Source organism: Pleurodeles waltl, chromosome 10 (assembly GCF_031143425.1).
Source record: "Pleurodeles waltl isolate 20211129_DDA chromosome 10, aPleWal1.hap1.20221129, whole genome shotgun sequence".
In the NCBI taxonomy this organism is placed as follows: Eukaryota; Metazoa; Chordata; class Amphibia; order Caudata; family Salamandridae; genus Pleurodeles; species Pleurodeles waltl.
The window spans coordinates 58,442,357-58,470,132 of record NC_090449.1 but is presented as its reverse complement, the minus strand read 5'-3'; the positions used below and the strand labels follow the sequence as shown (position 1 = coordinate 58,470,132).

Sequence of the window (27,776 nt, the reverse complement as noted above, 5' to 3'; positions counted from 1 at the left end):
AGCCTCTTTGTTCATAAAATAACCATCACCAAACCTACAAGGCTTTACATTATATCAAATGTGACTTCATGCTGTTAACGTTAATGTATACCTGTAAACAGACTGTGATCACAGTGTGACTGAATACATTTCCTGTTTTGTTCTCCTTGTTGCCCTGCCAGCTCTTCCTCTTCCAGCTGCTAAGGGGCCTGGCCTACTGCCACCAGCGGAAGGTGTTGCACCGGGACCTGAAGCCTCAGAATCTCCTCATCAATGAAAAGGGGGAGCTCAAGCTTGCAGATTTTGGTATGTGCATTCCTGATGACTGGTCAAACCATACTAGCAAGCTGCTTACCCCTTTGGAAGAGCCCAAGTGTACACATGGCTGAGAAGTACTATAGTGCATTAGCAGTGTAGTGAGTGCTTGTTTTGGAGAAAATAACCCTACCAATTTACTGCCAATCATCACCTTGCCCAAGACATGCACTTTGAATGGCAGCACGACTATGATGCACCCTCCAACCTGGTCAAGTGACCCGAACCCATGCAACCTCAACACAAACAGGGAGTCTTAAGGAGATTGTTGCCTACAATACCTTCTGTCCCAAAGAAATCAAGTTACCAAAGAAACCTTCTGCTTTATGCAATCCAGAAGTCCAATTTTCTATTGCTTAGAGAACAAGCAAACATTGTCTTTGTGCTTTGCCATCTTGGCTCTGCCAACGTGCCTACTTAGGAGTTCATCTCATCTAGCTTTGTAGGCTACTTAGGATCCAGAACAAGCTGCTAGGCAGCTGGTTTATCTGCAGATCCTGCCTTGCATCTAACCAGCAATCCATGCCTTCAGATACAGCCTCTTTAAAGCTCTGTGCACAGCACTTCGAAAGAACCTGACCGTACGTCCTTCAGCATAAAGTTTACCTACAGCCAAACCCAAGTGCTAAGCTCCGTGCTGGCTGCACTGCAGATCATTCCTCTCTTCTTGAAAGCTCATACTAGTGAAAGTTTCTTCTCTGTTAAGCTCTGCAACATGTTCCACAAGAATAATTTACAGTCGTCAAGAATTTTGAGAGCATTACAAAGCTGCTTCTTTCTATTCACATAATTGTGTACGACTTAGATGGGAAGTTTAGGGAAAAGGCCTCTTGTAGCTTGCTGTGACCCTTTAGTCACAATGGATGTCAACCAGCTGCCCACTGTAGGCCACTTCCTGGTCCTGGTTACAAGAGGAAGCAGGTCTCCTTTCGTTTCACAGACACCAGGTCCAGTCCAATTCTGATGTTCCGCAGATCCTGAGGTGGTTCCTTGGATTGCCACATTTATGGTCGACACCAGCTAGTTGGTGGGGTGAATCCTGGGCACTACCTAACCAATGAGGTAAAGGTTCCCAGGACCACACTTCCCACTTTTTCTATAGTTACTGTGCAAAAACACATGTGCCAGGGCAAATTCAAGATGTTTAAAGTCTTCGGCCACCCTAAACAGAGGCGCTGAGGATGTGTAGGGAATGGACTATAGAAATGATTAGTGTGTATCCACAACTAACTCTAAAATCCAGTTTCAAGCAGGCCAAGGACCAAAAAACTAAAACAGGAGACAGAGGTCTGTAAGACAAAAGCAGGGTCCCTCGATACTAGAAGGGGATGCGCAAGAATTTTCCCGACATCCAGTGCGCTCCCTTCCAAGTGCGGCAATGTTTGGTGTGGCTGTGGAGCCAGAGCAAGTGCTAAATGGCCCTGCCCATCTCTAAGGCCCACCCTCTCCAGGGTCCTGTGCCTCTTATCCCTGCACTGACACAATGGAGATTATTCCAGGGATGAAGAGAAGCTTTACTGACACAGTTGACCTCCCCTGGTCCAGTTTTTCACCGTGAAACACTTAAACATTTACTTGCTAACTAATCTGTTTGGGTCAGGAAAAAACATTTTTCGGGTGTCAAACACAGGCAGAGACCATTTGACACATGATGTTGTCAACTAAGTTAAGGTGTCCCCACTGTAAGACCCCATATTTATATTCTAATTTGCACCATTATTTAATTTCCTATTTTGTCCCTCACACCCAGTACCGAGTTTTGGAACTGATTTAGTATTAACTACACAATTACACAGCCCAAGCCACATTTTCTCTTAGTCCGTAATGATGGATGTTAATTGTGCTCTCCCAATTTGTTTTTGACTTCACGAGTATGGAAGATTGTCATCCATTGTAGAATGGAAACTTCTGAACTGTAAAAATGTATGTAGTTTTGAGAATGTTCACCCAGGTTTTCGTAAAGGTATGTTACATGCAATTTCTTGTAGTGTAAAAGCAAATGAGGAACATTCATGGATACCACTAGGTAATGTGATATCAGATCGAATGTTATTGATCTGAGTCCATTTCATTTATGGTATTCCTTTAAATCCATTCTTTTTTGCAGGTATTATAGTCATCTAGCAATCAAGCTAATTTGTTTTTTCTAGACCCCTTTTCATCATGTAGTTTAGGTTCTTCTCTTCAGATTACCTTTCCGTTGACAGTTGTTTCTCTCTGAATTTTCTATAATTTTCCCCTGTGTATTATTGAGGACTAGGAGGGTGACATAGGCCAGATGTTTAAAGCATTTTTCTGTTCACAAATGGCCTGATTTGCAGAATTTGACCATGTGCGTCTGGAAAAATGCTTTTTCTAATGTACAAAAAGTGATTCGGCATCTGATGACTGAATTGCATTTTGCATTTGCGATTCGTTATTTGGAAGAGGCGCGTTTAGGGCATCCCTTCTAAATACCGAATCGGTATGGAATTTATTACTGTTGTGCAACATAATTCCAGTTGCAAAACAGTAATACTTTACCACCAGTTTAAAACTGGTAGTAACCCATTTGCAAAGGGGAAGTCTCTTGAAGACTCCTTCCCCTTTGAGAATGTTAAACACATATTTTTTAAGAGCAGGCAGTGGCCCCACAGACCACTGCCTACTCTTAAACAATGAAACTGCAAAGTTTCATTTTCAATTTTTAAACACATCCCCTTTTCCTTTAAGGAAAATTGACTACATTTGGAAAAAAAAGATGGTTTTATTAAAAACCAATCACAGACATGATGGTCTTCTGACCTTAGTAGGCCACCATTCCTGCGATGGCTGCGATTCCTAACGGGTCACAAATTGCGTCCTACCTCATTAATATGCATGAGGTAGGTCGATTTGTGATCCACTTGAAATTGCTATTGAAACTCAAAGGAGTTTTATACATTAGGAATACCGACTTTCAAATTGCGATTCGGAGAGCATCTCAATTTGGAAGTCGGTTTCCTAATGTTAGTACAGATGGCCCATAGTGTTAAAAAAAAAAAAAAAAAAAAAAAACTACCCATTTTCACAATACCTAGTAATCTTCATGATTTAACTACGTCTTTGTGTGTAGCATGTACACTCAAATACCTGAATAGATTTTTTTTGTCATGTATAACTTGTGCAGAATAAGATCCTTCTACTTCAACTTGCAGCTATTGGAATTCCTTCTTCATTAGGCCTGCAGCTTTTTATTCCAATTTGCAGCTGCGGACACTTGACCACAATCTGGAATGTGGTAATTCCACCCTCCGCTTTCTTGTTTTGTTCTGCTATTTTCAGAACTGCCTAATTGAGACAAGTCTACTAGAGACCGTACTTGGTGATCCTTTCAGTTTTTTTTTTAATTAAAAAAAACGCAAGCTATTGAAAGTCCTCCTTTTACAAATATTATTAATAAGAATATGTTGAGTTAATAAAAAATATATGATCTACAAATTCATAAACGCATTAATGTAATGCCAAATCCAGGAGCAATAAATCAATTCATATGTACACCTTCAGGCCACAGAGCTCCCATCAGACACAAGATAGATGCTATGCTCTTGCAGCAAAACTGACATGAAAATCTCAGGTGACATGCCTTCCAGTGTCCTCCTCCATGCAAAATTGGGATGTCACCTAATATTATATGCATCTATATTACTTTTTTGATTAGATCATTAAAACTTGTTAAACCCTAGTGGAAGATTGGAGATCACAATTTACTCCTTGGGCTGAGATATCTACACTTTTTTGTTTACACTTAAGGGATGTCTTAAGCTTATTTGTATTAAAGCTTAAAAGTACAGCTGATGTCATGCACAACATCTGTATTTTCCAGCTATTCCAACTATGTTGTACAAAAATAGTCTCTAAGAAGAGTGCTGACCTTGCCCCTAAGTCTGCCATGTTGACCTTTGTAAAGATCAGCCCATTAGGGAGTCTGGCGAGCTGGTAGATTACAAGAAACTGTTCAGCACCAGTTGAAAGGCAGAAACCCAGCTCAAAGTTAACCAATGCCCCAATCTCATGAAAATGGGGATTGTCTTAATCCTGAGATGGAGATGGACGCTTATCTTTTGATGTATCAATCTGTTTAGCAACTATCACACTGGTGTCCATACTAAAACATGGGCATCACCTTGGAGGTTATGTGCTTTAATCTACGATCTCAAAGAGTAGCTACCTCAGTGATTCTAAATGCGGTAGTCACCACATGAAGTGAGCCCTTCTTTACCTTAAACAGATCATTATTGAAGCACTTCCCCACAAACAATATTTTGTTATTATGCTCAGGTGATTTCTCTGTCTCAAAAATTAGCATTCGTTGTAGAGTTCAAGCACTATCTTTCAACTTTGAACATAGTTAATGCCTGGCCTGTTATCAGCAGCACAAGGTGTCAAAGCATTGCACAGTATTTGCTTTCCAGTAAGTCATAAATCAGCAAATTGGTTGCATAATACCATACATATTTTCTCTTATGCCCCCAGAAAAGAGGATTTGGGGCAACCTCTGTCAAAATCATGTCAAGGGCAACCTAAAAATGAGCACCAGCAGTACTATATTGTGTGTAGGTAGAAATCCATACTTGAAACCAGTCTGAGTTGAAGGAATGTTCTTCAATCCATAGAATCAAATGTCTGAAATGTGAGAAATTCGTCAAAGATTTTTGCTGGGTTAACATAGCATGGACGGCAACACAAGATGATAATTTGAGATAGCATTTACTCCTTATGTGCAAATTTGGACTGTTACTGTGCCTCACTTAATATTAGGAATTCCACTAATAATTAAGACTTCATTAGACAATGCACACAAAGGAAGGCTCCAGACAGTCATTTTTTTAGGTTGCGCATAGCAGAGTGCAAGCACTGCTTCCTGACATGTTTTATATCTGTGGGCTTTAACAACACCCATCACCTTCATTCATTCTTGGACTTGTCTTTCAAAAATCTCTTTATGTAAATGCCTTACCTTTGTCCCGCCTTGAGGCTGGTTTGTTACCGCCTTGCAGACTGACCCTGTTACATGGCTTACTGCATGATCACCCGTGTACTTTAGTATGGCACACTACTTTTACTTTTGTTTCTACCCTTCCAATCGTGCTGCCATGGCAGTTTGAATCGTGAACTCCATCTCCCCGTCGCGTCGGGCTGCATATCTTCTAGGTGAGTCAACCTTTCCGGCCTCAGAAAGCTCAGTTACTCCTCCTTATGTTTAACCATTTCTGTAGTTTCTATATGTGCTGAAACAGTTTACGAGTAAAACACTCTTTGAAGTGGGGGTCATCGTCATGGCGACAGGAGTGAGCAGCCAAACGAGTATGTATGTGTGCTGCTGGGTGTAACGGAGTGGGGGCGTAACTGTGTCTCTTCTTGTGGGAATATTAAACTGCCGTTGGCAGTTCTCTCAATAGAGCTGGCTTCTTTGAGGGGGCGTGTATGCTTCAGCCATTTGGTTGTGTGCTACGGAGGAGGGAGGCGTGTTTTAACCAACATGCTTCTTTTAAAACAGATTTATTCTTGAATCGTGCGGGCCTGTACATCCGTTTTCTGTCCTGGGGCGGGCATAATTTTTTTCCAGCGGGTCTGGTTTTCCTATTCCCATTCTGTGGATCACTTTTGGCGCATGTTCCAATTGCTTTTCCTGCCTCTGTTTGAGCAGGGCACGCTCCGCCACCCCCACAGCCCCTTTCTAGCTTAGCCTTTCTGGCTGGAGAGCGGTTGGTTCGGGAGGGAGGCGACGTTACCTCTTCTAGTCCACCAGTAAACGCACGGCTGAAACCATACTCTGCTACCAGAGCCCAAATGCGCCCTTCCCTTCTCTTGCAAATGAATCCCCGACATACGTCCATACACAATACCACCCATGATGAGTGCAAACTCAGTAGTTCCTTCTTCACTCAAATGGGTACTTCAGGCTTTTTGAGGTGCCCACACAACTACCATACATTGTCTGCAAACCCCTACCCCACTGGATTCTTCAAGCACTCGCTTGACAGCTGAGCCTAGAGGGAGGATTTAGGGGACCAATACAGTAGCACGGTGATCTGATGTTAGGTCTTGGTCTGAGGAGGGGCTACTGTATGTCACACCACCTGCCCAGTGCCGGAGTGACAGTTTTGATCCAGACCTGTGATCTTGGAAGGCCCTGGCATCTTACAGCCATTCTTGGCACACATGCCCAGACTTTCCGACGTGTTGTTATCTATATAAGGGCTTTAACCACGCCCACCTCACACCCATCACCGTCATTAGTTCTTGGGCTTGTCTTTAAAAAATCCTTTGATGTTGTTAGTAAATGCCTCATGTTGGTCCCGCCTTGAGGCTGGTTTGTTACTGCCTTACAGACTGACCTTGTTACATGGCTTACTGCAAGATCACCCATATGGCACAGCTACTGTGATGTTGCTGTATGTGGCACAGCTACTATGATGTTGCCGTGTTCGGCACAGCTACTCTGATGCTGCTGTAGCACAGCTACTATGATGCTGCTTTATGTGTCAGAGCTACTGCAATGTTGCTGTGTGTGGCACAGCTACTGCAATGTTGCCATAGTGACACAGCTACTATAATGTTGCCACATGTGAGCATCGCTGCTGTGATGTTGCTGTATGTGGCACAACTAGTGTGATGTTGCTGTATGTGGCACAGCTACTGTGATGTTGTTATATGTTGCAAATCTACTGTTGTGTTGCCATATGAATGACAGGCTACTGTCATCTCACCACGTCCCAGGACAGGATACATTGCGGTCACTGAGGAAGAAGGTAAATGGAAGTGCTTTAGTTGTTTGCACTGTCACTGGAATTATTTGGCAAGAAAAGACCAAATTACGAGGCAGGGTTGACCACTTTATGTACCAAAAAGTCCAGTTTTTAACTTACAAAGCCTAAAGCTCTAACTTGAGCAAATGCGAGACTTACTGCATTGCCCATGATTGTTACCAGTTCTACCACAAGCACCGTTTGTTTTTGAGGGCTTGGATTTTCTGAATAAGTGAGAGATTAGTACAATTATTTTAAAATTATCTTCATGAGATATTAGATACAGGCAGTAATTTTATATCTTTATTCTAGCTATCTAAGATAACCATATATTTCCATCAGATAAAGTATTTTTCCCCAATTACTTGTTCACTGCAGCCATTTTCATTGACAGTAGAACATTCCTTTCCATTGTTTCATGCAGTTGTCAGACTTTGCTCCTAAACTGATTCAATTTTAAGGCTTTACTGTTTCATCTTTTGCACTGAGCTTCTGCCTGTTTAGAGCCACCTTAATGGCAGCCCGGCCTCAGGACCATATATTTTTATTTTGAGTTGAAATGTTGAACTGCATTGCAGTGGGCAATAAGAGCGAGATTATGGAATAACAGCTCAATACATTTTTTTAATTAACTTTAAATATTTGCACAAGTCAACCGTAGCAGCCGGAAATTAAGCAGCCTCAACTTGTGTAATATTAAATTGAGTTTTTCGATAATTATGTTAATCAAGAGGATGATAATCTGAAACTTTGTGGAAACTGCATGTACACAATTTCTAAACTATTTTGTGAAAAAAAATCAGGACAAGTAGTGATTAAAGTTGTCTACTGATTTGTAAGTGTAGGGCTTTTCTGCTATGAGAAGTCCATCCCTTGGCTCCATTGAATTGGTGTATATGTTGATAATGTTTGGTTTAATACAGTAACCGAAGGCCCTAACTATTAGTTTATCCTAGCAGTGTTTGTAGTACATTATGCCCCTTCTACAATCATGACTAAATGCTAACTTGATTTGGCCAGGAGCCAATATTTTGGCATTGAGAATTTCCAGTCCTGATAACTCATGCATTTGCTTGCACCAACAGAACTTCATTAGGCGTATTGCACAGTCATAATTAAACCAGTAGTCCCAAAAAGACCTGGACAAAACTAGCTGTTTATAGTAAAAAAATAAATAAAAAAAAAGCATTGTCATTTCAGTTTAAGTAGACAAGAGAATCACCTTCAAGCTCCTGACCCAGGCCTACAAGGCCCCACATGATGCCAGACCATCCTACCTCAACCACAGACTCTCCTTTTACACTCCCGCCAGACAACTCCGCTCCGCCGACCAGGCCCTTGCCACGGTCCCCTGCATCCGGAAAACCACAGCCGGAGGAAGATCCTTCTCCCACATCGCCGCCAAGACCTGGGACACCCTCCCCATCCACCTCAGGCAATCTCCAACCCTGTCTCAGTTCAGGAAGGACCACAAGACCTGGCTCTTCTACTGATCCTCAGCACCCCCACCCCACTCCCCCAGTGCCTTGAGACCCTCCCGGGTGAATAGTTGTGCTCTACAAATCCCTGATTAATTGATTGATGTGAAAGTAATTTCTCTCAAATGGTAAAGATTACACTGACAGAGGCTGTCAGTTTATTTTTGTACAGAATTTGCGGCACACTCCATTTAGAATAAGCGAAACCTAAGCATTCCAAAATGTTCACAAAACAAAAGACTTTGCTCCAAAACAAATTAGTTACAAGTTATTTATGCCCAGGCAGACGCGTTACGGCAGACACTGCCTTTCTCAATGCCACTTTGCAAATGAAAAGGTCTTGCATCGTGATGTTATTTAGAATGTCTTTCACTTGTTCCCATTGGTGCACAGATCTCTATCAGTAAAAACGGAGTATCCATTCTCCTTAGGTTCCTTATTATCTTTCCGCCATCTTCACATCATTTAAAAGATGTAAGTCATTTCCTCGCTGCACACGTGGGCATTTTCACAACTTTACTAGATATTGTTCCTGAAGTCTGTACAAGCCTCACGGTGCACGTAGTTCAAACAGTGCAGCTGATAAACATTTCAACATCACAGGAGCGATTCCACCTACTAATAAACTGACGTTTGTTACCCTCGTTCATAACGCACATGCCATATTGGTCAAGACTACTCCATGATCTTTGTTTATTTCCTAACAGACACAGAACGGAGGTCTGTCCACTAAAGTTCTATTGTACCTTATTTGTGTTGGGTCACTCAAGACTGAGCAGGAATTCTGTCTATCTCAAATACTTCAGGATGATAAACTGGGTTTAGAAGCAGCAGGAGTTGCTGTTTTTTTGTTTAGTGCTTCCTCTGTTCTACCCCTTTTGACTTAATGTAAGTACCAGAGTAAACACAAATTCGCTATGGTGTTGTTTTATATCTATCCTGATTAGCTACTGTTCGATTTCTGTTTTGTGGAGCAATACGAGGACTGATAGGACCGTATTGGACAATGCCAATATATTGTTCTTGGTCTCTGGTCTTCTCAGCCCATGCTTCCTCTAGATGTGGTTTTAAAGGGATAGATAATTTGCCCTGGGAAGCATCCCAGCTTACTTCCATTTCTTCATGGCTGTTTCATCACAACAATGACTAATGTGTCCTCCTTACTTTCCCAGGACTTGCAAGAGCAAAATCAATTCCTACAAAAACCTACTCCAATGAAGTGGTGACGTTGTGGTACCGACCCCCAGATATCTTGCTGGGCTCCACAGAGTACTCAACACAAATTGACATGTGGTAAGTGTTAACTACTGGGACCCTTGCACTCAGTTAGGAGGTGTGAGCTAGACTTGCAAGAAAACAACTCTGCTAAAAAATTGCAAAAAAACGTAAACTGTAACCAGATGTACTGTTTTATTAAACATTTGGAGGCCAAGCTGGATGATTTGTAGGAGCACTGCCCACAGGCACTGTTGTAAGATAAAGAAGAGTGCCATTTTATATGGTTGTGGTGGCTTTGCATAGCATGTTGCAGCATCACAGCCTAGACACTTTTATGTCCTGGGTTTGTTTGAGAGATGTATACTTATCTGAAACTGTTACAGGTCTGTGGTGGTGAGAGCAGTCGTGTAGTCGGGAGTGGTCCTGTTTCAGTGGTGCTGTAGCTCCTGGTGTTATGCTGCTAGATAACATCTTAGTCCAGAATTAGAATTGCATAGAAGACTTGTGCTGTGTAGAAGACACAGGCTGTTTAGATTATCTATCTGCTTGTTCTGCAAAGTCTTGTGCACAATTGTTTTTAATGGATGGTTGATACCATGGAGAAGCCTCATACTTGTTGCAACGTAGCGTAGTGTGTCAAGCCTGCAGACACTTTAGAAGGTGCTTTGCCCATTATTTAATGTACATGTCACATTCCAGCTTTCTGTTGTGATTAAGGAATATTCTGTTTTGTGACTGTTGCTTCCTTCTTGGTCACATCCTACCTTTTTCTTTTTCCTGGTGTGTGATTATTTTTCTTATCCTTTCTCTTTACCTAACATGTGGGATCCATCAGCAACAGCCTTTGAAGCTGTGGCCTTTTGTCTCTTGAAAAGGTTTTTAATAGAAGGGACAGGAAACACTGTACAGTTCTTGAACCCAAGAATCATGAGGCTGTCTGAGACTACTTAAAATATTAACAGGGTCTGTTGAATTTTAATGGTTGGAGCCAATTCAGTGAAATACGTCTAGGCAGCTGTGGATGTATCTTTTGTCGCAGTTATTGCAGCCTCTTGTACCTGTCATTGTCTGGTTAGGGAAACCTTCACATCAGGTTTGCCTACTTTACCCACACATTCATCTGCGTGGTTGTGTAAAAGGTTATACTTACCATGAGCATGCAACACCACAACACTGTACATCTTCCCCTGGTTGCTGCCTTCTGTGTGTTACCTTCTTCTGGGTGCTTCAGGTCCCAGCTCCATTTAATTTCTTCTGTGCATTTTACCCGCCTCCCTAGCAGCCGCACTCCTGTGTGCCCCTGGATCTCAGCCTGACCTTATGTTCTGACTGTCACCTGCGTTTTTGTTAATGCTTAATATACTCCTGCCCCTTACCCCAGGTCACCTCCTATTCTATGCACTGTTTTGATTTCTTCCAAGGTTGTCCTTATTTCATTTTCAGGAAAATTATTGATTTTTCAGACCTTTATTTTAAGTTGTGTACTATTCCATGACCTGCACTCTAGCTCAGCTCTATAAAGAAGGCTCTGAAAGCCACCTATAGTGGCTTCCTTTTCCAGTTTGTGTGAAGTATGCTCAAATGTAGATTGTTTCTGCACTTCTCCTGTTAAATGGCTTTTAATCGCTCCTGAGGTGCTTTCGTTTAGAGTCATTCGCGGTCTCCATAAAACACCCAGTTGGGGCTCATGTTAGCTTTTACCAGCCTGGCTGCATCTAGCTGAGCATGCATGCATTGTCAAAGTCGACTCTGCTCCGAAAGACTTTAACATCATATGTGAGGCCAAGGGTTCAGGCGTATGGCTCACTGTGATAGTCCTATAAGAGAAGAGAGACTAAGAGACCTGTTTTTTAAATAAACTTCTTCAGATTTACCAGACTACTAGATTGTATAATCCTGAGCAGATTACTTTATTGCACCATCTTTTTTCATATGTTCTTGCAATAGGTTTTCTTACAAAAGTGGTTATTGGTGGTATAATTGCTGCATAAATTAATGTACTGGGCAGATGGTGGGTCTTTCCAAAGCCATTGACCCCAGTCCCTCACTTGATTTACTGAACACAGTGAAATGTCTGGAGCCCACGGCAGATGCCACGCAAGACTATATGATGAATACTTGTTTTCAATTTGCTGGACTAATTTAAAAAGTTGGAAGAAAATGGTAGGAATTGGAAATTCTTGCTGTTGCTTATGAAAATACATAAACACCTCGTCTTTGACTCGAACTAAATCAGACAAGTTTGTCTTTTGCATATAAAACCTGTTCATCAGGCCTGGCTTACTGTGACCCTTCCTTCTTTTCCTACCTACTAATAGCGCCGTAGATGCTTGCCCTAGAGAAGAAAATAGGTTCCTTGGTAATGGAACATTAGATTCAGCTTGAAACATGCTACCCAAGTGATTTGCAGAAGGTAACATTGCATTTGGCTCAGTAGATCTGATCTGCTTTTATAAAGAAGAATTTGAACATGGTCTGCTGCGTAGCCAGCAGCAAGTTGAACTGTTAAAGATCTGTCACAAACATGGTGCTGCAAAAGAGCCAAATAGACTTTATAACAAAAGTTATGCACTTAACTCTTAGACCAGGAATCTTTAACCTTTTTTTGTTGTAAGAGCTAATTATGTTCATAGAAAATCAGATCGAGCTAATATTTGTAGTGTGGTAAGAGTGACCTTGTGGGACAAGATTACATTAGTGACCACCCCTTGCATAATTACCAGCAGTGATTGCATCAGGCAAGACTTCCCACAGTAATATGAAAATGGCTATATTAATTTGGAATGCATCTACAGGGTGATTGGTGGATAGCCACATCTGCAGTGCCCATGGCACCAAGGTAAAATTTTTAGTAATAAGTCTCCCAAACCCTCATGATTTACCACTCAAGTATCAGCGTTATGTATATTTTGGAAATCCAGCAATTTGTCTACAAATGTCAGCTAAGCTTATGAGTTATGAAAATACACACATTTACCTCTTGAGTACACACATTTCAATTTAGGAGTACAAATATTAATGCCACTAAGCAAAAGCTTCTAAATTAGTAGGGTGGACTGCACATAGGTGAGCTACTTGTAGGAGGTTGGCGAGCTACCAGTAGCTCACAAGCGACTCATTGGAAAAGCCTCACTTAGACTACCATTAAGGAGGCAAACATAAGAGCATCTGCATATAACCATGCTCTAAGGATGTTACAGAGCTAACCGTGGGAATGTGTGGCCTTGTTACAGGGCGCTGGTGGAGAGGATGCCAATTACTGTTTGTTTATTTTTTACCGATAGTCACAATAAATTAGAGCATAATGGCTCCAGTCCTTCCTGAAAGACAAACTCTTAAACTGAAGATTACCTCAATATTCCGCTTGAGTAAAATAGAAAAGTGATTGTTCAAGTAAAAGCTTTACGTAGGAAGCCTCTTACAATTGTTCCCTTAAACTAGTGGCAAAATGCATCAATCTTTACAATTCAGGCACCACCCAGGATGCCGTACTTCAGTAGTCAGTTATGGTAAGTACTTTATCACCCAACTGATGCTACGGAATCTTAGTATTTTCTTCCAACCAAAACCCAACAACATGATCCTAAGCTCTAGCTACCTTTTATCTACAGCATCACTCCCAATTGTAGGTCCCTTAGAGTGATGTTCTACACAGCAAGTGATGCTGTACAAGATTCCCACACTACACAAGTCTTTTTTTTCAGATAAGTATCTTTTTTCTCCTTTTGGCCGACATACTTCAGTGGCAGGTACACTATGTTGTTATGTGTGAACCTTAATAGTAGGCACCTCTTCTCTAAACCAGGTTGGTCCCAGCAAAAGGTACTTCATATAACAGTGCTGGTTGTTGGGGTGTCTATTGTGCTCAGTTCTTCTCCTTCCTAGTGGTAAGCGAGCAGGACAACAGGCTTAACCTGCACCAGCGAGGAGCTCACAGATGCATGCACTCCACCAAAAGTAGTACTGCATGAAATGTGGGAGGTGCTTAATTCCGAGGCCCTCAAACACCTGTATTTCTGTCCTCTTTTCAAAAGGTGCTAAATAATCTTGCCTCATAAGTTTACGGCCTCTCTCCACAAAAGGCCTCTGTGCGCTATTGTTAAAGCTCCATGTTTTATTTCATCCTCAGGGGTGTTGGATGCATCTTCTACGAGATGACAACAGGACGTCCTCTCTTCCCTGGTTCTACGGTGGAGGAACAACTGCACTTCATATTCCGGATATTAGGTGAGACTGAAAGTATTTAATCCATCGGCCTGGTCATCTGTCGCTGTGCTTAAGACAGATATATACTTGGAATGTATCTGGTAGAGAACTGATGTAGACCTTTTATAGCCTGTCATGCAATCTTTCAGCATCTCTTGTTTTTAGCAGGCTGTTCTGCTTCCGCGCCCATTAGTAGTAATGGTAGAGGTGGAAAGTTAGTAGCAGGAGTGCTGGCTGCGGGTTAGCGTCGCAGGAGCTGTGGCTCAGTTGTGGTGGCACAGGGGAGCTTTGGGTGCAGGTTACAGCCAGAAGGCTGCTGGCTGTGGGTTAGAGTCACAAGGGTGCTGGCTGCAGGTTAAAGTCTCAGGAGCGCCAGCGGCTGGGTGGAGTTGCAGGGTCAGTTATGTGGGTAAAGTCATGGGAACTTGGCTCTCGGGAGAGTCAAAGGAAAGCTAGTGTGGGTGGGGTTGCCCAGGTGCGGGATGTCCACAATGTGTTCTTTGTAGACTTTGAGGGGCATTGTAGCACTTTTGGCGATGTTTAGAGTCGCGGGTGCAGTTGTAAGTAGAAAGATAACTGTGGCACCTGTAAGGAATGGTTTCAGAGTCCAGCTGAAGCACTGCTGCCAATGTGCTTGTTCGATTTTCAGATTATCTGGACTGTATACCTAGGATCTTTAAGCCACAATCACACCCTGTTTTTATTTATTTTTTGCTTTCAAGGGTACCCTTTCCTTTACTCAGTCACAGCTCAACTTGCATTTTGCTAAGCATAACAATCAGGCTTTCTATATATTCATTTTAGTTTGCCTCATTATCTTTTGATTTTCAACCAGGTACGCCCACTGAGGACACGTGGCCTGGAATCCATTCTAACGAGGAGTTTAGGTCCTACAGCTATCCTAAGTATCGTCCGGACTGCATTCAGAACCATGCACCCAGGTCTGTACCTGCCCCATGTCTTTGCCATTTATTCTCGGTGTGTCGTGTTCCTCCTTGTCATCCTGCCGCACGTACAAAGCATTACACGGTTTACATCAGTTGATTTCCATTTACCAGCCTGTGCCACATCCCAAACATCACACAGTCTCTTAGTGCCCTTGTGACATGATGGCACATTTACTGGAATGGACTAATGTAGCAATAAGGATTATGTGGAACTTAAAGGTCAGATGTTTTTTGTTTTACCAAAAGCTCTGCAGTGATGGGTTGTAGCAGATTTCGGTGGGAATGCTGTTTCACAATTGAAGGCTGCCTCTCTCAATACCTCGCCTCCCCATGTTTCAAGTTTAAATCTTCGAATAGTTAATGTCTAGGCAAAAGTAAGCTGGAGTTACCTTGGTGGTTCATATTTGCTACATGAGAAATTTGGGGCGCTTAAATTGGACTCTGTGATGTAGCTGAGGAAGTTAACACAAATGGCCAGGTCCATTTTTCTCATGGTTTATTCTGAGCAGGAGCCTTCCCGCCACATTTTGAGTAGGTTGGAGTTTAGTGAAATAGTGAGAAGTCCACCTTGGAATAGATAAAGGTGTTAATGGAAGCCATTCACAGAGAGAAGTTGAGAAACAGGTTAATGATCAGGCGGTAGAAATTGGATTATGGGTATGTACTAGATCAGGGGTCCTAAAAATGAGATCTAGAATTAGGCCTTCTTCGAAGATGGGCCGTTGGGCACCTATTGTAAGTCTAATGCAGGCATGAACATGATTAATTTCATGGTTGATGCATCTACTGGGTGAACTAGTTCACCCATGCATTAACATCTACTTGAACGTTTTTTGGTGTGTCACAACTTTGTTTAGCCAATTAAAGTAATCATTGGCAAGGAAAGCGCCACGGTGTTAGTTAGCAGATGATTTTATCTATGGTTCTGTTGTCTAGTGATAGAAAAAATAGCACCCCTTGCCCCCCAGAAAAAAAAGTTAAAGTTTGACAGACAAGTATGTCTATGGACTTGAGCTAAGTGATACACAAAGTTAGTGGTGTAATTTTAAATAATGAAAAAATAATGAAAAAATATTTTAAAGAACAGTGTCTGAACCAGGGTATTGAGCACATGGTATTGCAAAAACAAAATGAAGACGACACCGCTGTCTTCCATATTCGATGTACCTTGGTGAAGAATTTTTTAGAGGGGAACTGTAAAGAAATGGCGCCCTGTTGCAGCTACCCCTCACTTTTTGCCTGATACTGATGCTGACTTGCCTGAGAAGTGTGCTGGGACCCTGCTAACCAGGCCCCAGCACCAGTGTTCTTTCACCTAAAATGTACCGTTGTCTACACATTTGGCACAACCCTGGCACCCAGGTAAGTCCCTTGTAACTGGTACCCCTGGTACCAAGGGCCCTGAGGCCAGGGAAGGTCTCTAAGGGCTGCAGCATGTCTTATGCCACCCTAGGGACCCCTCACTCAGCACAGACACACTGCTTGCCAGCTTGTGTGTGCTGGTGGGGAGAAAATGACTAAGTCGACATGGCACTCCCGTCAGGGTGCCATGCCAACCTCACACTGCCTGTGGCATAGGTAAGTCACCCCTCTAGCAGGCCTTACAGCCCTAAGGCAGGGTGCACTATACCACAGGTGAGGGAATAGGTGCATGAGCACCATGCCCCTACAGTGTCTAAACAAAACCTTAGACATTGTAAGTGCAGGGTAGCCATAAGAGAATATCGTCTGGGAGTCTGTCAAAAACGAACTCCACAGCTCCATAATGGCTACACTGAATACTGGGAAGTTTGGTATCAAACTTCTCAGGATAATAAACCCACACTGATGCCAGTGTTGGATTTACTAAAAAATGCACACAGAGGGCATCTTAGAGATACCCCCTGTATTTTACCCAATTGTTCAGTGCAGGACTGACTGGTCTCTGCCAGCCTGCTACTGAGAGACGAGTTTCTGACCCCATGCGGTGAGAGCCTTTGTGCTCTGAGGACAGAAACAAAGCCTGCTCTGGGTGGAGGTGCTTCACACCTCCCCCCTGCAGGAACTGTAACACCTAGCAGTGAGCTTCAAAGGCTCAAGCTTCGTGTTACAATGCCCCAGGGCACTCCAGCTAGTGGAGATGCCCGCCCCCTGGACACAGCCCCCACTTTTGGCGGCAAGTCCAGGAGAGATAATGAGAAAAACAAGGAGGAGTCACTGACCAGTCAGGACAGCCCCTAAGGTGTCCTGAGCTGAGGTGAGACTGACTTTTAGAAATCCTCCATCTTGTAGAAGGAGGATTCCTCCAATAGGGATAGGAATGTGACCCCCTCCCCTTGGGAGGAGGCACAGAGAGGGTGTACCCACCCTCAGGGCTAGTAGCCATTGGCTACTAACCCCCCAGACCTAAACACGCCCTTAAATTTAGTATTTAAGGGCTCCCCTGAACCTAAGAATTTAGATTCCTGCAACTTACCGAAGAAGAAGACTGCTGAGCTGAAAACCCCTGCAGAAGAAGAAAGAAGACACCAACTGCTTTGGCCCCAGTCCTACCGGCCTGTCTCCTGCCTTCTAAAGAAATCTGCTCCAGCTACGCCTTCTCCAGGACCAGCGACCTCTGAATCCTCAGAGGACTGCCCTGCTTCAAGAGGAACTAGAAACTCCAGAGGACAGCGGCCCTGTTCCAAAAAGACTGCAACTTTGTTTCAGAGGAGCAGATTTAAAGACCCCTGCAATCCCCGCAAGAAGCGTGAGACTTGCAACACTGCACTCGGCGACCCTGACTCGACTGGTGGAGAACCAACACCTCAGGGAGGACCCTCCGGCGACTCCGAGACTGTGAGTAACCAAAGTTGTCCCCCCTGAGCCCCCACAGCGACGCCTGCAGAGGGAATCCCGAGGCTCCCCCTGACCGCGACTGCCTGACTCTAAAATCCCGACGGCTGGAAAAGACCCTGCACCCGCAGCCCCCAGCACCTGAAGGATCGGAACTCCAGCGCAGGAGTGACCCCCAGGAGGCCCTCTCCCTTGCCCAGGTGGTGGCTACCCCGAGGAGCCCCCCCTTGCCTGCCTGCACCGCTGACGAGACCCCTTGGTCTCCCATTGGAAACCCGGCGCTTGTTTGCACACTGCACCCGGCCGCCCCCGCGCTGCTGAGGGTGTACTTTTTGTGTGGACTTGTGTCCCCCCCGGTGCCCTACAAAACCCCCCTGGTCTGCCCTCCGAAGACGCGGGTACTTACCTGCTGGCAGACTGGAACCGGGGCACCCCCTTCTCTCCATTGAAGCCTATGCGTTTTGGGCACCACTTTGAACTCTGCACCTGACCGGCCCTGAGCTGCTGGTGTGGTAACTTTGGGGTTGCTCTGAACCCCCAACGGTGGGCTACCTTGGACCCCAATTTGAACCCCGTAGGTGGTTAACTTACCTGCAAGAACTAACATTACTTTACCTCCCCTAGGAACTGTGAAAATTGCAGTGTCCACTTTTAAAACAGCTAAATGTGTTTTATGTAAAAAGTATATATGCTATTGTGATTATTCAAAGTTCCTAAAGTACTTACCTGCAATACCTTTCAAATGAGATATTACATGTAGAATATGAACCTGTGGTTCTTAAAATAAACTAAGAAAATATATTTTTCTATGACAAAAACCTATTGGCTGGAATTGTCTCTGAGTGTGTGTTCCTCATTTATTGTCTGTGTGTATGTACAACAAATGCTTAACACTACTCCTTTGATAAGCCTACTGCTCGACCACACTACCACAAAATAGAGCATTAGTATTATCTCTTTTTGCCACTATCTTACCTCTAAGGGGAACCCTTGGACTCTGTGCATACTATTCCTTACTTTGAAATAGTGCATACAGAGCCAACTTCCTACATTGGTGGATCAGCGGTGGGGTACAAGACTTTGCATTTGCTGGACTACTCAGCCAATACCTGATCACACGACAAATTCCAAAAATTGTCATTAGAAATTGATTTTTGCAATTTGAGCTATTTTTCTAAATTCTTAAAAGTCCTTCTAGGGCCTTGTGTTAGTCCCTGTTTAGCATTTCTTTTAGAGTTTAAAAGTTTTGTGAAAGTTTCAATTAGAACCTAGAACTAGTTTTAGATTCTTAAAAAGTATTCCAACTTTTAGAAACATAATGTCTAGTACAGATGTGAATGTGGTGGAACTCGACACCACCCCTTACCTCCATCTTAAGATGAGGGAGCTAAGGTCACTCTGTAAATTAAAGAAAATAACAATGGGCCCCAGACCTTCCAAACTACAGCTCCAGGAGCTTTTGGCAGAGTTTGAAAGAGCCAATCCCTCTGAGGATGGCAACACAGAGGATGAAGATAGTGACTTGGAGGAAAATTCCCCCCTACCAGTCCTATTTAGAGAGAACAGGGCCTCTCAAGCCCTGTCTCCAAACATAATAGTTAGAGATGCTGTTCCCCTCACAGGAGGGACCAACTTCTCTGAAATCACTGAGGATAACTCCAGTGAAGAGGACATCCAGTTAGCCAGGATGGCCAAAAGATTGGCTTTGGAAAGACCGATCCTAGCCATAGAAAGGGAAAGACAAGAGATGGGCCTAGGACCCATCAATGGTGGCAGCAACATAACTAGGGTCAGAGATTCTCCTGACATGTTAAAAATCCCTAAAGGGATTGTGACTAAATATGAAGATGGTGATGACATCACCAAATGGTTCACAGCTTTTGAGAGGGCTTGTGTAACCAGAAAAGTGACCAGATATCACTGGGGTGCTCTCCTTTAGGAAATGTTCACTGGAAAGTGTAGGGATAGAGTCCTCACACTCTGGAAAAGATGCAGAATATTATGACCTCATGAAGGGTACCCTGATTGAGGGCTTTGGATTCTCCACTGAGGAGTATAGAATTAGATTCAGGGGGGCTCAAAAATCCTCGAGCCAGACCTGGGTTGATTTTGTAGACTACTCAGTGAAAACACTGGATGGTTGGGTAACTGGAAATGAAGTGCATGACTATGTTGGGCTTTATAATTTGTTTATGAAAGAACACATTTTAAGTAACTGCTTCAATGAAAAGTTGCATCAATATCTGGTAGACCTAGGACCAATTTCTCCCCAAGAATTGGGAAAGAAGGCAGACCATTGGGTCAAGACTAGGGTAACCAAAACTTCCACTGGGAGTGACCAAAAGAAAGGGGTTACAAAGACTCCCCAGGAGAAAGTGGGTGACACTAGAAACAAAGAAAAAGAGTCCTCTGTAGGCCCCAAAAAACCAGAACAGGTGGGTGGGCCCCAAGACAGAACCCAAAACAAAGGTGGGTACCAGGGTAAGAACTGGGATGCCACTAAGGCATGGTGCCATAACTGTAGACAGACAGGGCACCACACCAAGGACACTTCTTGTCCCAAAAACAAACCCCCTAGCAAAATCCAAGGGGTGACCAGTGTAGCCATTGGGGATGACTCCTCAGATGAGGAGGTCTTCATAGCCTTCAACTGGAAAAAGGGCCCAACAGGTGAGTTGGAGATTCCAGAGGGAAGTAGAAACTTCCACCACCTACTGGTGAATGGAATCCCAGCCACTGCCCTGAGAGACACTTGTGCCAGTCACACTATTGTGCATGACAGGCTGGTGTTCTCAAACCAGTACATCCCAGGTGAGATGGCCAGAGTAAGAGTTAGCCCAGACAGGGTCACTGATAGGCCTGTGGCTTTTGTGCCCATAGAAGTGGGTGGGACGTTTAGCTGGAGAAGGGTGGTAGTCAGTACAGACCTCCCCCTTGATTGTCTCCTTGGAAATGACTACCCAGAGGTTAGTCAGAGCCCAAGAGAGGAACTGGTCCAGTGCCAGTCCTCTCCCAAGGATTCTGAAGGTGCTACCCCTGCAGTAACGGCAAGTAGGCCCCAGAAGAAAAAGAAAAGAAAACAGAGTAGGAAAGGTGGACAACCTTTAGCCAAGGTTCCAGCAAGCCAAGGAGATTCTGCTCCAGTAGGGGAGAACTCCAAAAGTGGCACTGGTACAGTCCAACTTGACCCACAAGAAGTCCTGGCTAGTCAGGCAACTGTTAAGCCTGAGTGGGTGGCTCCTCAGTTAACAGAAGAAAGAGTGGAAGAAGGGTGTTTACTACAAGATGTGGTAACCCCCCACTCTAATACAGCAGATAGGCACCCTGAACCCAAAGAAGCCTGTAACTTAGCCCCTTCCCTTGTAGGTGAAGAGCTAAAGGTGTGGTTCTGGGCACTGACAGCTGTCAGTGGCCTCTGCTGGATGTTAGCCTTTATGGCTGCACTATCCTTGGCATGGTGGCCAGACCCCATGCCAAATAGCAAGTTAGGCCCCCTGACCCTGTTGGTCATGGTGGGGTTACTCCAGCTCTGGGTAACCTCTTTGGGTAAGCTAGGGGTGACCCTGGCTAAGATAAGATTAGCAGAGGTGGATACCTCTAACCCCAAAATAGAGAGAATGGGTAGAGACATTAAAAGCACAGACAAGAGGCAATTCAGACTAGGTCCTATCACTGTGGAAGTGGGTCAGTTCCCCAGAGGGAATGACCTGGACAGGAGCATGTAAGGCAGAGTAGGCCCTGCAACAAACCAGCCTATTTCCTCTACTCTTCCTCGCCTGACAGACTAGGAAGACTCTCCCAGCTTTGGCTGAGTCTCCTGGCCTGTGGGCTGGGGGGGGCTTGTGTAAAGAAATGGCTCCCTGTTGCAGTTACCCCTCACTTTTTGCCTGATACTGATGCTGACTTGACTGAGAAGTGTGCTGGGACCCTGCTAACCAGGCCCCAGCACCAGTGTTCTTTCACCTAAAATGTACCGTTGTCTACACAATTGGCACAACCCTGGCACCCAGGTAAGTCCCTTGTAACTGGTACCCCTGGTACCAAGGGCCCTGATGCCAGGGAAGGTCTCTAAGGGCTGCAGCATGTCTTATGCCACCCTAGGGACCCCTCACTCAGCACAGACACACTGCTTGCCAGCTTGTGTGTGCTGGTGGGGAGAAAATGACTGTCGACATGGCACTCCCCTCAGGGTGCCATGCCAACCTCACACTGCCTGTGGCATAGGTAAGTCACCCCTCTAGCAGGCCTTACAGCCCTAAGGCAGGGTGCACTATACCACAGGTGAGGGCATAGGTGCATGAGCACCATGCCCCTACAGTGTCTAAACAAAACCTTAGACATTGTAAGTGCAGGGTAGCCATAAGAGAATATGGTCTGGGAGTCTGTCAAAAACGAACTCCACAGCTCCATAATGGCCACACTGAATACTGGGAAGTTTGGTATCAAACTTCTCAGGATAATAAACCCACACTGATGCCAGTGTTGGATTTACTAAAAGATGTACACAGAGGGCATCTTAGAGATACCCCCTGTATTTTACCCAATTGTTCAGTGCAGGACTGACTGGTCTCTGCCAGCCTGCTACTGAGAGACGAGTTTCTGACCCCATGCGGTGAGAGCCTTTGTGCTCTCTGAGGACAGAAACAAAGCCTGCTCTGGGTGGAGGTGCTTCACACCTCCCCCCTGCAGGAACTGTAACACCTAGCAGTGAGCTTCAAAGGCTCAAGCTTCGTGTTACAATGCCCCAGGGCACTCCAGCTAGTGGAGATGCCCGCCCCCTGGACACAGCCCCCACTTTTGGCGGCAAATCCAGGAGAGATAATGAGAAAAACAAGGAGGAGTCACTGACCAGTCAGGACAGCCCCTAAGGTGTCCTGAGCTGAGGCGAATCTGACTTTTACAAATCCTCCATCTTGTAGAAGGAGGATTCCCCCAATAGGGATAGGAATGTGACCCCCTCCCCTTGGGAGGAGGCACAAAGAGGGTGTACCCACCCTCAGGGCTAGTAGCCATTGGCTACTAACCCCCCAGACCTAAACACGCCCTTAAATTTAGTATTTAAGGGCTCCCCTGAACCTAAGAATTTAGATTCCTGCAACTTACCGAAGAAGAAGACTGCTGAGCTGAAAACCCCTGCAGAAGAAGAAAGAAGACACCAACTGCTTTGGCCCCAGTCCTACCGGCCTGTCTCCTGCCTTCTAAAGAAACCTGCTCCAGCGACGCTTTCTCCAGGACCAGCGACCTCTGAATCCTCAGAGGACTGCCCTGCTTCAAGAGGAACAAGAAACTCCCGAGGACAGCGGCCCTGTTCCAAAAAGACTGCAACTTTGTTTCAGAGGAGCAGATTTAAAGACCCCTGCAATCCCCGCAAGAAGCGTGAGAATTGCAACACTGCACCCGGCGACCCAGACTCGACTGGTGGAGAACCAACACCTCAGGGAGGACCCTCCGGCGACTCCGAGACTGTGAGTAACCAAAGTTGTCCCCCCTGAGCCCCCACAGCGACACCTGCAGTGGGAATCCCGAGGCTCCCCCTGACCGCGACTGCCTGACTCTAAAATCCCGACGGCTGGAAAAGACCCTGCACCCGCAGCCCCCAGCACCTGAAGGATCGGAACTCCAGCGCAGGAGTGACCCCCAGGAGGCCCTCTCCCTTGCCCAGGTGGTGACTACCCCGAGGAGCCCCCCCCCTTGCCTGCCTGCACCGCTGAAGAGACCCCTTGGTCTCCCATTGACTCCCATTGGAAACCCGACGCTTGTTTGCACACTGCACCCGGCCGCCCCCGCGCTGCTGAGGGTGTACTTTTTGTGTGGACTTGTGTCCCCCCCGGTGCCCTACAAAACCCCCCTGGTCTGCCCTCCGAAGACGCGGGTACTTACCTGCTGGCAGACTGGAATCGGGGCACCCCCTTCTCTCCATTGAAGCCTATGCGTTTTGGGCACCACTTTGAACTCTGCACCTGACCGGCCCTGAGCTGCTGGTGTGGTAACTTTGGGGTTGCTCTGAACCCCCAACGGTGGGCTACCTTGGACCCCAATTTGAACCCCGTAGGTGGTTAACTTACCTTCAAGAACTAACATTACTTTACCTCCCCTAGGAACTGTGAAAATTGCACTGTGTCCACTTTTAAAACAGCTAAATGTGTTTTATGTAAAAAGTATATATGCTATTGTGATTATTCAAAGTTCCTAAAGTACTTACCTGCAATACCTTTCAAGTGAGATATTACATGTAGAATTTGAACCTGTGGTTCTTAAAATAAACTAAGAAAATATATTTTTCTATAACAAAAACCTATTGGCTGGAATTGTCTCTGAGTGTGTGTTCCTCATTTATTGCCTGTGTGTATGTACAACAAATACTTAACACTACTCCTTTGATAAGCCTACTGCTCGACCACACTACCACAAAATAGAGCATTAGTATTATCTCTTTTTGCCACTATCTTAACTCTAAGGGGACCCCTTGGACTCTGTGCATACTATTCCTTACTTTGAAATAGTGCATACAGAGCCAACTTCCTACAGGAACTAAATCCTTTATTATGTAATCTCAGCTTTCACTCAAGCAGGTCTCAGGTTAAAAAAATATTAATTTTTTGGATGAAAATAAAGTGTAGATCAGTGCTCTGTTTTTAACAGCTGATCAAACGTTTAGTAGTCCTGCCTTTAGTTTGTTAGTTAGTTTTCACTTTCTTACTTTTAAAATAGGAATTTGATTTAGGGTATCATAAGGGTATCGAATGGTAGAGATTTTCTTCTTGGAGTCTTCTGATTAGAGGTTCTCAATCTAGTAGTGATGGGGAATAAGGAGGAAAGAAGCTCAAGTCTACATATTTTCCTGGTCGCTTCAAGGGATCTAGTAGCAGTTTGACTGGATGCTGGACACGTCTGAGTCAAACGTTATTGCCTTTGCTATGTCTACTCCGCAGTTAACATGAAATGTTTAGCTCTCAGTGGTTCAGGACTCCCTGTCCCTACAGGTGGCGGACTGTCTGAGTGGCTAAGAGGGATAACTCAGTGATACTCACTTAGAAAGTGGGGAGTGAGGCAGGCATCCTCCCAACACCGTACAGGGGAACAAAAAACATACATTTGGGAAAAAAGCAGATCACTAAGGATTTGTGAAGGTTCCAGAGCAAGTAAGCCTCCGGTTCCTCTATCAACCTATAGTCCATTAAAAGCATCACAGTCCACTCAGGTCCTTTTCTTTCTCAGCTTCTTATACGTCCCAAACAGATAATCAAGCCAGGTATTCCAAGCATTGCATAGCCCGCATCAGCGCCTCTTGGTGTGTAAGCCAGTCCAGTATTTCAAGCAATTTCAGTCGAGGCTGTACAGGTCTGTGCGCCCAACCCACTTTTTATCTCTGTTACAAACAATTTAACCCATGCCTGTCCCTATTGTGAGGAATATTGGTCTGGGAATTATGGTGGTATCCCTAGCACAGTGCCCAACTCTATAACTAGTGCAATAGAATGTTAGGTAAAGCTCTGTAGTATATATACTTTGAGACCTAATCATGGCCAGGCATCACGCAAACATGGTGTAGGCATCCTGTAGGTGTAAAAGGGTAACATCTACCCAAGGAGTCCACTATCAAATAGAGACCTGTGTTAATCATTCCTGTTGTACAGATTTATATGTTCGATGGCATCTGTCGCTGTAGATACGCATGTTCTGCAATAGCTCGCCATCTGGTGTTGGGCCGGAGTGTTACAAGTTGTTTTTCTTCGAAGAAGTCTTTCGAGTCACGGGACCGAGTGACTCCTCCTTTTGTCTCCATTGCGCATGGGCGTCGACTCCATCTTCGATTGTTTTTTTTCCGCCATCGGGTTCGGACGTGTTCCTGTCGCTCCGAGTTTCGGAACGGAAAATTAGCTAATTTCGGAAGATTTTCGTCGGTATTGTTGCGTTCGGGATCGGCGTACTTAGATTCCACACCGCATCGAAGATCGAAGAGCTCCGGTGCCCTTCGGGGTAGTTTTTCGATCCTCCGTCGGGGCCTGGTCGGCCCGACCGCGTGCTGAAGAACGCCGATGGAACGGACCCCGTTTCGTTTCTGCCCCAAATGCCACAATAAATACCCCTACACAGACCAACACTTGGTCTGCAACCTGTGCCTGTCACCTGAGCACAGCGAAGACACCTGCGAGGCCTGTCGTGCGTTCCGGTCCCGAAAAACACTCCGAGACCGTCGAGCCAGAAATCTTCAAATGGCGTCCGCACCGACAGCCCAACGGGAGTTCGAGGAACAGGAAGAAGAAGGTACCTTCTCGATCCAAGACTCAGACTCCGAAGGATTCGACGATACACAAACCGTGAGTAACACGTCGAAAAACACACAGAGAAACATTTACAAGGCCCAGGGGACGCCACTGCCACCAGGCCATGGCTCGACCCATAAATTCGGTGACCGACCGTCGGCACCGAAAAAGGCCAAAACAGTGCCGAGATCGTCCGACTCCGGTCGAGACACCGGCACGCAGCCTTCTCGGGACCGAGGAAGTGCTGGAGACAAGCCTCGACACCGAGATACCGGTGTGGACACGGCTCGACGCCGAGACAGCGGCACCGAAACAGATCGACGCCGAGAGGTTTCGGCCCCGAAAAGGAAAAAAGTCACCTCGGAGCCGAAAAAACACGCAGACAAAGTTTCAACGCCGAAACAAACTGCAAGCGACCCAGCTTCAGGCTCTTATACAGAAGAGCACTCGCTAACCTCCCAAATGCAAAAGCATAGGTTTGAGGAAGAGCTACAAGCAACTGATGTGGACCATACGCAAAAGCGTATCTTCATTCAGCAGGGGACAGGAAAAATAAGCACCCTTCCCCCCATTAGGAGAAAGAGAAGGTTGGAGTTCCAGACGGAACAAGCACCACAACCAAAAGTGGTTAAAAGAATTACACCACCACCCTCTCCTCCGCCCGTGATTAACGTTTCACCAGCACAAACTCCATCTCACTCCCCAGCTCACACCACCATGAGCCAGGGTGACCAAGATCAGGACGCATGGGACCTATACGACGCCCCAGTGTCAGATAACAGCCCGGAGGCCTACCCTACAAAGCCATCTCCACCAGAAGACAGCACCGCGTACTCTCAGGTGGTGGCTAGAGCAGCACAATTTCATAACGTAAGCCTCCACTCAGAACAGGTCGAGGATGATTTCTTGTTCAACACACTCTCCTCCACCCACAGCTCCTACCAAAGCCTGCCTATGCTCCCTGGTATGCTCCGGCACGCAAAAGACATATTTAAGGAGCCGGTCAAAAGTAGGGCAATCACACCACGGGTGGAAAAGAAGTATAAGCCGCCTCCTACGGACCCGGTTTTCATCACTACACAGCTGCCACCAGACTCTGTTGTTGTAGGAGCAGCTAGGAAAAGGGCCAACTCTCACACATCTGGAGATGCACCACCCCCAGATAAAGAAAGCCGCAAGTTCGATGCAGCTGGTAAAAGAGTCGCAGCACAAGCTGCAAACCAGTGGCGCATCGCGAACTCCCAGGCACTACTTGCGCGCTATGACAGAGCCCACTGGGACGAGATGCAACATCTCATTGAACATCTGCCCAAGGACTTCCAAAATAGGGCGAAACAAGTGGTTGAGGAGGGACAGACCATCTCCAACAACCAGATACGTTCCTCCATGGACGCTGCAGATACAGCTGCACGGACAATTAATACATCTGTAACTATCAGACGGCATGCATGGCTCCGAACGTCTGGATTTAAACCAGAGATTCAACAAGCAGTTCTCAATATGCCTTTTAATGAAAAAGAACTGTTCGGTCCAGAAGTGGACACAGCGATTGAGAAACTCAAAAAAGATACGGACACTGCCAAAGCCATGGGCGCACTCTACTCCCCGCAGAGCAGAGGGAATTACAGCACATTCCGTAAAACGCCCTTTCGAGGGGGGTTTCGGGGTCAAAGCACACAAGCCAGCACCTCACAAGCAACACCGTCCACTTACCAGGGACAGTATAGAGGAGGTTTTCGGGGACAATATAGAGGAGGGCAATTCCCTAGAAATAGAGGGAGA

At 45.3% G+C, this 27,776-nt stretch overlaps 1 protein-coding gene across 2 annotated transcripts in view; it reads left to right on the top strand.

The window, feature by feature from the left end:
- The window catches only part of CDK16 (cyclin dependent kinase 16), a 202,091-nt gene that overhangs the window by 128,828 nt on the left and 45,487 nt on the right, over window positions 1-27,776 (top strand). For both annotated transcript variants that reach the window (XM_069209660.1, XM_069209662.1), the window contains exons 10-13: window positions 162-285; window positions 9,715-9,835; window positions 13,890-13,987; window positions 14,802-14,907. In XM_069209660.1, coding sequence (XP_069065761.1) covers window positions 162-285; window positions 9,715-9,835; window positions 13,890-13,987; window positions 14,802-14,907 — 449 coding nt within the window. The remainder of the gene's footprint in view (window positions 1-161; window positions 286-9,714; window positions 9,836-13,889; window positions 13,988-14,801; window positions 14,908-27,776) is intronic.